Source organism: Rhea americana, unplaced genomic scaffold (genome assembly GCF_003343005.1).
Source record: "Rhea americana isolate MKP2758 unplaced genomic scaffold, rheAme1 scaffold_257, whole genome shotgun sequence".
Classification (NCBI taxonomy): domain Eukaryota; kingdom Metazoa; phylum Chordata; class Aves; order Rheiformes; family Rheidae; genus Rhea; species Rhea americana.
The window spans coordinates 308404-316905 of NW_028186376.1; the positions used below are offsets into that span (position 1 = coordinate 308404).

The 8502-nt window shown below is 63.2% G+C and overlaps 1 protein-coding gene across 1 annotated transcript; it reads right to left on the reverse strand.

The window, feature by feature from the left end:
* Nucleotides 1–36: 36 nt before the first annotated feature.
* On the reverse strand, nucleotides 37–6298 carry LOC146594529 (scavenger receptor cysteine-rich type 1 protein M130-like). The gene is made up of 12 exons (XM_085307406.1): nucleotides 6232–6298; nucleotides 5363–5683; nucleotides 4892–5206; nucleotides 4443–4751; nucleotides 3892–4206; nucleotides 3099–3416; nucleotides 2706–3020; nucleotides 2065–2451; nucleotides 1644–1781; nucleotides 1205–1300; nucleotides 836–919; nucleotides 37–545 (listed from the first exon to the last, which is right to left on the reverse strand). The coding sequence occupies exons 1-12, from the start codon at nucleotides 6296–6298 to the stop codon at nucleotides 238–240; spliced, it is 2973 nt and encodes a 990-aa protein (XP_085163532.1). The 3' UTR covers nucleotides 37–237.
* Nucleotides 6299–8502: the final 2204 nt, after the last annotated feature.

Consider the following 8502-nt stretch of genomic DNA (forward strand, 5'->3'; position numbering starts at 1 on the left):
TTTTTTTTTTTTTAATAGAAAAGAGAGAAAGGCACACTGGAAGCACACGTGAACTCGGGCAGCACCCAGAGGCCCGTGTGGGAGGGACGATGGAGGCGGTTCTCCTAGTCACAGGCCTGAGCGGGCGGGCGGTCAGGTGGGCCATCCCCTCCGTGGCGGGGCTGTGGCTCTGCAGGCGCAGAGCCCCGCAGCGCTGCACGTGGCCTCAGGGACTCCCGCAGCGTGGCCCTGCTGTGCTCATGGTGACGCCCTGGGGTCGCTGACGCCGACGTCATCGTAGCTCATGTCCCATGGCGCTGAGGCCAGAGTGTCCTTCGCAGCTCCCGGCAGCTCCACGGGGCTGGGCCTGCTGTCCCCAGCAGGGAGCTGGCCCTCGCTGAGCCCCGTGGAGCTGTCACGCAGGCTGTGGCACCTCTTATCTCCCAGTCCTGCCACCTCAGAGGCACATCCGTCGTTCGGCTCTGGAGCAGCAGCCTCTCCCGGGTCCAGGGCCGCAACATCATCGTACCCCTCTGGGGGGCTGTGTTTGGGCTGGGCAGGAGTGTCTGCGACAGGCGGGGGTGTGAAACAAAGGCCGAGGCATGGGTCACGTTGTGCCAGCCCACACTGGCTGCAGGGTTGGGGATGCTGACTTTGGGGCCCACTGCCAGTTCTCGGATGGAGACGGCAGCCCTGAGRCTCATCCCCAGCCACAAGTGCCAGCCCAGAAAATAACTGAGGGCCACGCAACCGTGCTGCCTCAGGCACCACATGAGGCCTGTGCTGGCCCTGGCTGTGGTGCAAGGGCTGCACCTCAGGGTACGTGGAAACACAGCCCTGCACCCTGGCCTCATACCTGGTGCTGTCCCGGGGCTGTTGTCCTTGATGCTGTCACTGGTGTAATATGGCAGCTTTGTCACTGAGCCCTCTGACGGGGAGCCTGGAGGATGAGGTGTTAGGGGAGTCCACCTGGCCCCAGGGCCTGGCCAGCACTGAGTGCAGGACAGCCTGCTGCAGAGCAGAGACCGTAGAGGGCYGGGAGACGCCTCCGCATTGCGGCTCCCTGCGCCAGCACATGGCCGGGCTCCCAGGCTGGGTGCTGTGGTGGGTGCATGGGGGCCTTGGTGCAGAGATCTCCCTCACTGGGGAGAGACGGCAGGGCTGGGCTGGGCCGGCAGGGGGGGGGCTGTTGAGTCACAGCCTGCCAGGCCTGGTGTGCACACACCTGAGCCACTGGGCACCTCCTGGTAGTCAGGCGTCAGCGTATAGTCAAGCTCCTCATAGACAGCCTCAGAGATTGCATCTGCGCCTCTGCCAGGGCCTGGAAAGGAAGGGCAGACATAACCCCAGGCTGCTGGCACAGCTTACGGGATGCCGACATTACCAGCTCTCCCCTGGTAACCCTGTGGCCCAGCTCCACTGCTTTGCTGCATCTTCCAAGTGGCTCTGGTGCCTCTGTCTGGCTCCCATGCTTCTCTGGGTCCTGCCCTTGCTCTGTGCTGACCTCCTAGCCTCTACCACCATGCCTGCCCCCAGCCTAGGCAGCCGGGCTGCCCCATGGCTGGGCAGTCCCAGGAGCCATAAGCAGCCCCCAGCCCCCTTTGGCTCTGCCCTCGCCCCTTGTCCTGGTAGCTTCAGCTCTGGAGACCTCCAGTGCAACTCACCTCTGTGCTGAGCCATGGCACGCCATGCCTGCATGGCAAGGGCACCCAAGGCCAGGCAGAGAAGGGTCCCCAGGACGATGCAGAGGATGRTAGGCACTGGCATGGCCCCAGCACCCTCCAAGAGGCTCCTGGGGGTGCCTGCGAGGACAACGATATGCGGTCAAGCTGGAGTGAGGCTGGGGACCTTGTCCCTTCCTGCAGTGCTGGGACCAGTGGATGCACAGGGGGATGCAGGTAAGTGACTGCCGGGACAGAGGGGCCAAGGAGGGCACCCCTTGGCCTCCGAGAGGGCCAACCTGTGCATGTGGTTGAGGGGTGGCAAGGACTCTCCTTGACAGATCTGTTCCCCCTCCACTGGGCTGCACTGGCCAGAGCTGCAGGTTCTTGGGGTCACTGTGCTGCCCTGCATGGGCAGAGCTACCTGTGTAGGCTGTGCCATCTGGGTAGCCAGTTCTCATGGGTGGCGTGGGAGTCCCTCTAGTGCTTCCAGGCTCCCTGTTGCATGTGATGTGGGTGTCCCCGAGGGAGTCGCAGGGCTGCAGGTGCCAGGGTGCTGAGGGGCAGTGCCAGAGAGAGACAGCCCCCAGCCCACACTGCACCCAGGCCAGCCATGCGGGGCCTGAGTCCTGCGTGGCTGCAGGAGCAGATGCCAGCCGGCCCCCGGCCCCGCAGCCCAGCTGCCGGCACACCACAGCAGCTGTAGTGGAGTTGGTGCCGTTGGCGCACACGCTCCCCCATGTCCCGTTGTAGAAGACCTCCAAGCGCCCAGTGCAGCCGCTGTCACCTGCCAGCCGCAGGGCTGTGAGCTCTGCAAAGGGGCAGAACASGGGACACGGCTCAGCTGGGGCCAGGCAGACACCCTCGCTGTCCGGCCTCCCCTGCACCTCCCTGGGGCACCAAGAGAAGCACCCCAAGGAGCAGACACTCCAGGCCAGTGGGGCGAAGGACTCAGGACTGCCTAGAGTGTTGAGGAGGTGGGCAGGGAGACCRGTGGGGAGAACTGGGCCCACGGCCGATCTTGCAGCCCCACTGCCCTCGGCCCTGGTGGAGTGTGGTGCTGACCTGAGCAGACGGCTGCCGCACCGGCACCCTGCTTGCAGCCATCCTGCTCTGGGGCTGGGGCTGGGCAGTCCCAGAGCGTTTCCTCAGCCCCGGAGCAGCCCCCGGCGCCCAGCCACACTGGCCCTGAGCCCTGGCCGTAGYGGGCTGAGCCGGGTGCTGCCAGGGCCCTGCCGCATCCTAGCTGGCGGCAGACGACGGTGGCGTCCCGGAGGTCCCAGGTGTCCTCGCAGACACGGCTCCAGGCCCCCTGGATGTAGACCTCCACTCGCCCTGCGCAGCGCCCGGGGCCACTCGCCAGCCGCACCTGCTGGCTTCCTGCAGCAGGAGACAGCCCAAACTGGGGCAGCTACTTGGGCCCCTGTGGTGCCCCAGGGCCCTTCCTGGCACACTCACCTGAGCACACAACCACTGCGTCCTCAGCACGGTCCGCCAGTGTGGCATTCGGCAGCGTGATGTTGCACTGGGCCAGGTGAGTCTCTGTTCCCTCACACTGGAGCCCGCTCAGCTCCACGGGGCTCAACCCTGGCCCCAGTGCTGGGGCAGCATAGGCCTTCTGGGCCACGCCACACTGGAGCTGCCGGCACACCACACTGGCACCGCTGGTGTCCCACTGCTCTGCAAGGACTCGGCCCCAGGCCCCACTCAGAGCCACCTCCAGGTGCCCATCGCATCGGCTCTTCCCATCCACCAGCCGCAGGGGTTCAGCATCACCTGGGACCGCACAGAGGGGAGATGTCCTGAGGTGCTGTGGGGACCACAGGGTGCTGTGCCTGCCCKCAGGGCCCTGGCTGCCCCATCCCTGCCAGCCCAGGGGCTGGACCTGCAGCTTGCAAGCCGTGTGAGTGCTCCCAGCAGGGCTGGGGTGGCAGGGGAGAGCAAAGAGTCCCTGCCATGTCCCTCCCTGGGGTGGCTCCAGCAGCAATGGAGCAGATGGCAGCACCAGAGGTGCCAGGGAGCCCCACAGGATGGCGAGGGACACGATGGCTCCACTCCCCTCCTCCTGCCTGTGTCTCTGCTGCCTTGTGCCTAGGCTCAGCCCTCCTCCTGCYCTGACGTGGCCCTGCTTCTCCAGATGGTCCCTGCGCCCCACAGCTCCTGGTGGCAGCTGGGGGGAGGGAGACTCCTCCTTTTAGGAGTGCCAGGTCCCCTTCCCCCAGGAGACCCTCGTGGCCTGCCCCACACGTACCTGAGCAATTGACCGCAGCAGCACGGCCTGACGAGCACACRGGGATCCCCAGCACCATGGCAGGGCACTCTCCCAGGTGCGACTCAGTCCCGCTGCAGTGAAACGTGTCCTGCCACAGTGGGCCACTCCCTGTCCCAAAATACCCTCCGCGGGGCACGGAGGCAGCAAACCCACAGCCGAGGTGGTGGCAGAGCACTTGAGCATCAGCCGTGTCCCAGCTGGCATCACAGAGGGAGCCCCAGGTGCCCCGAGCCTCCAGCTCCACCCGTCCTGCGCACGCCGTGCTGCTGTTCACCAGCCTGAAGCCCGTGTAGGCTGGGAGGGAGAAGCGGAGCTGGAGATGACAGCTCCATGCCCCGTCCCCCTATGATGGGGGGAGGCATGCAGGTATGGCAGCCCTCTGCTTCCCCACACCCTTCTGCCTCCCTGCACCCCTGGGGGCTGCCACAGGCCAGTCTGCAGCCTCTCTGCCCCATCCCTGCCCAGGGCACCCCTGTCCCCACTGCCTGTCTCCCCCTCTACAGCTTCTACCCCATGCCCCGCACTCTTACGGGAGCAGATGATGCCGGCGTCGCTGGCGTGGGTGCAGCCCTGGCTGTGGGGCAGCCTGCGGGCACAGGCAGACAGGAGAGATTCATTGCCTGCACACGCGAAGCCCCCGTTCCAGATGGGCCCAGCTCCAGACCCAAAGTGCTCTGCCTCAGTGACAGCCAGAGCTGCTCCACAGCCTAGCTCCTTGCAGATGACGTGGGCGGCATTGATGTCCATGTGGGCCTTGCAGAGGGTTGCCCAGTCTCGACCCTGCCTGGCCTCCACGCGGCCCGAGCAGGCGCTGTCCCCACTGACCAGCCTCACAAACCCTGCCAGGGAGAGAAGCCGAGGTCTCTTGGGGGTCCCTGAAACATGCTGGGGTGTTGTGGAGGGGCTGCCCCGAAAGCCTTGGTGCTGGCACAACCGGCCCCGGGTGCAAGGCAGCCTGGGGTGACCCCATGGCTCTTACCTTGGCAGACCACACCAACATCCCAGTCATGGGGGCCAATATATGACCCCCATCCCTTGACATCACATTTCCAGATGGCGGACTCGTTCCCATGACAGTCAACCAGAGCCAGATGAATTGGTCCAGACCCTTTCCCAAAGCGGACTGAGCTGTGGGCACTTTTAGCCGAGCCACAGCCCAGCTGCTGACACACCACCTCGGCATCTTCTATGTCCCATGCGTCATCTGCGACTGTCCCCCACTGGCCCTGCAGCTTCACCTCCACTCTGCCTGCGCAGGGACCACCTCCATTCACCAGCCTCAGCTCCACAGCRTCTGCACCAAAGGTACGCACAGGGCATGAGGATGCTGTGCTCTGGTCCCACTCCTGTACCTCATCTCTGCCCAGGGAGGCCCTGGGCACAGCCATGATGGCTCCCAACCATGTGCAGCCAAGGGGCTGCACCCCAGCGCGATCACCCGATCCCTCACCTGAACATGTCACACCCACGTCCCGGTCATGGCCGCAGTAGTGCTGACCCCATCCGAAGTGGGGACAGTGTTGGAGCTCAGTCTCGGTGCCACGGCAGAAGAAGGGGTGCAGCCAGATCTGGCCAGCCCCAGGCCCAAACGGGATGTACGGGGAGGCTCTGGCCACAGTGCCACATCCCAGCTGCCTGCAGACCACGGAGGCCCCTCGGACATCCCAGTCGAAGTCATAGCTGCACACGGTGCCCCACTGGCCCTCGTGCTTCACCTCTACCCGGCCCGCACAGTGACTGCCTCCACCAACCAGCCGCAACTCCCCGGTGCCTGTGGGTGCCCATATGGACCATAAAGGAGGACGTGGAGCCCCAGCACGGTGCCAYGGATGTCTGGCATAGCCTACCCTGCCAGGCTGGTCTGGGGGCTGTGTCCCACGGCTGTCCCCTACCCTGATGACCTCCACTCCCCACTCTGGGCCTGGCCCTTGGCCCTAGTATATGGCTGTGATGGTGGAAAAGCCCTGCGGCACTGCAGGATGCAAGCTGCAAAGAAAGGCAGGGCCGTATCCAGCCCCCGAAAGCCTAGTGCCCGATGCAAGGGGACRTGGCAGAGCATATGTTCTGCCACATGTGGTCAGCATTTGGCCCCACCAGCAAATACCCTGTACCCAGCACAGTCCAGGAACTGCAAGACCCCGAGGGCTACCCAGACAGGGTGTCTCTGCTGCTGTCCCTGGGAAGCTTGCCCCAGCAGGTCACGCACAGAGCCTTGGCAGCCACCCCAGCCCCACTGTGGCCTCTCTAGCCCAAGGGCTGCCTCCCCCTCTTGGCATGAGGGCAGGCAGCTCCAGCCCTGGCGAGCCCACAGGCACTCACCCCTGCAGAGCTGCACGCACAGAAGCAGCCCCAGAGCCTTGTCAAGGAACCGACTGATGTTGGCCATCCCATTGGCCTCCTGCCCCATGGTGCAGCCCCTAGCACTCGCTCACCTCCTGGGCCACCACAGGCCCCCGCTGTAGGGAGGGCAATATATAGACAGAGACGCAGGCCCCGCTGCCAGAGGAGCCAATCAACGCGGCAGACACCTTTTGAGACATTATCAGGAGGGTTATCTCCCATCTGACGGAGCCCCAACCTCCAATAACCTTCTCCATCCCCGTGCATGCCCATATATGCGGCTCGGCTCTGCTTYTGGCATCACGTGCGCTCCACCGGTGGGTGGGCTCCCACCTGGCCTTCCCTGTGGGGAGCCTGATGAGCTGAGCAGGGCTCCTTGCCTGGGTGCCTGCAGTGGATGCAGGGTGTGGGGGCCCTTCCCATGCCTGAGCCTGCATGGCTATGAGTCTGGCACACCGTGCCAGGGAACCTGGCAAGAGCCCTGCTCAGACAGGGACCGTCCTCTGCTGGGGGCAGCATCTGCTACAGCTTCCGTGCTGCTGCAGGGCTGATCCTGGCATCAGGTGCCTCAGAGCCGCAGCCCTCGGCACAGGCCAAGCCCTGGGGCTGCCTCAGGGCTAGAGACCTCRAGGGCAGTACCAAGCCCAGCCCAGCCCCAGGCTTCATGGGACAATTGCAGGAGGGCCTTGGCCCCTTGCAGTGGCCTGCGGGCAGATGGATGTGCTGGCCCAGCTGCCTGCACGTGTGTGCCCCACAGCCCGTAAGCCCCCACAGCAGCTGTGCTTGCCCCACACAGCACGGAGGCAGGAAGGAGGTGGTTCCCCCGTTGCACATCAGCCCCCRTGAAGAGGCAACTGCGGCAGCCTGAGGGCCGCTCTGTGTCAAGAGTACACGCATCTGCTGGGCCTACTGAACAGCCAGTATCTCACCACCTGCTTCTATTTCTGCTCAGCCAGCTGCATTTCAGACCATGATAACACTAGGCTTTTTTGTAACGGTATCTCTTCTCTGTGACACTACCACAGAGACCTGGAAAAAAAAATCCAGAGTGACCCAGGGGCTCTGGAAACAAAGCTGAGGGGCACAGGAGAGCTCTGGCAGCCAGCAAGGCGTGAAGGACAGCCTCCACCAAACACAAGAACAGTCTGTCCCRAGGTTCAGGAGACAATCTCAGGATGGCAGCCTGGCTAAGCTGGCCTGAGTTCCTGTGAAAAGGGGCATGTACAGGAGGAGGAAACAAGGATGAGCTTTGACAACAAGGTCTCCCAGGCTGGTGTGCTTAGGGAAAGGGCTCAGGCAGGAGAKGAACATCCAGTAGTGCATGAGGATCAAGAAAAGGCTGACTTGAGAAATCTCAGTGCTCCCAAAGACCCTGGGACCCAATGAGCTGTAGCCAAGGGTGCTAAGGGAGCTGACTGCTGTCCCTGCAGAGCTGCCCTCCCTCATCTCTGAGTGGTCATGGAGATGGAAAATCAATTATTAGTTGCAGTAGTAAAATACATGATAATATCCTAAAACCTTAAAGACTTTGGAAAGACATAATGCCATGCAAATTGTAACATTATCATAGTTTGAAATGCAGCTAGCTGAGCAGAAGCAGAAGCAGGTGGCAAGATGCTGGCTATCTGGTGGCCCAGCAGGCCTGTGTGCTGTGGCAGGAGTGCAGCAGCTGCACCCCGTGCTGCCCCACACCAGCACCTGGGCTGCTATGGCAGCTTCCTTGTGGGGGCTGGAAAGTGGAGGGGGGGGGRAACCGCCTCCTTCCTTCCTCAGTGCTGTCAGGGGGTGAGGGCAGCTGCTGTGGAAGCTCACAAGCTGTGGGACACACAGCTGCAGGCAGTAGAGGCAGCTTCTCCTTCTGCCTGCGGGCCCCTGTGAGGGGCCAAAGCCACCTTGCAAATGCTCTGAGGAGCCCAAGGCCATGCTCACCTCAGTGCTACCCTGGGCRTTTCCATGCAAAAGCAGGGCTCCTATGCCAAAGCAACAGCTCCAGCCACGGAGGGGACTGCCTGGCTAATTTATAGTCCATGGTACAGCCCGGCCCCTTGAGGTGCTGCAGTGCGTACAACTATCCAGGTGAACACTGGCCCAGATGGGTGGTAAAATTCCAGATGGGAGAAAAACCCCATCTCATAGTTATTCCTTTCTGCATAGATGATGCAAACCCCCAAGGAAGCCCTAGGGTATGACAGCAGCAAAAGTCCCCTAATTCCCTTGAGTGCAGCCAGCTCCTGCTGTGTTTCTTCACTG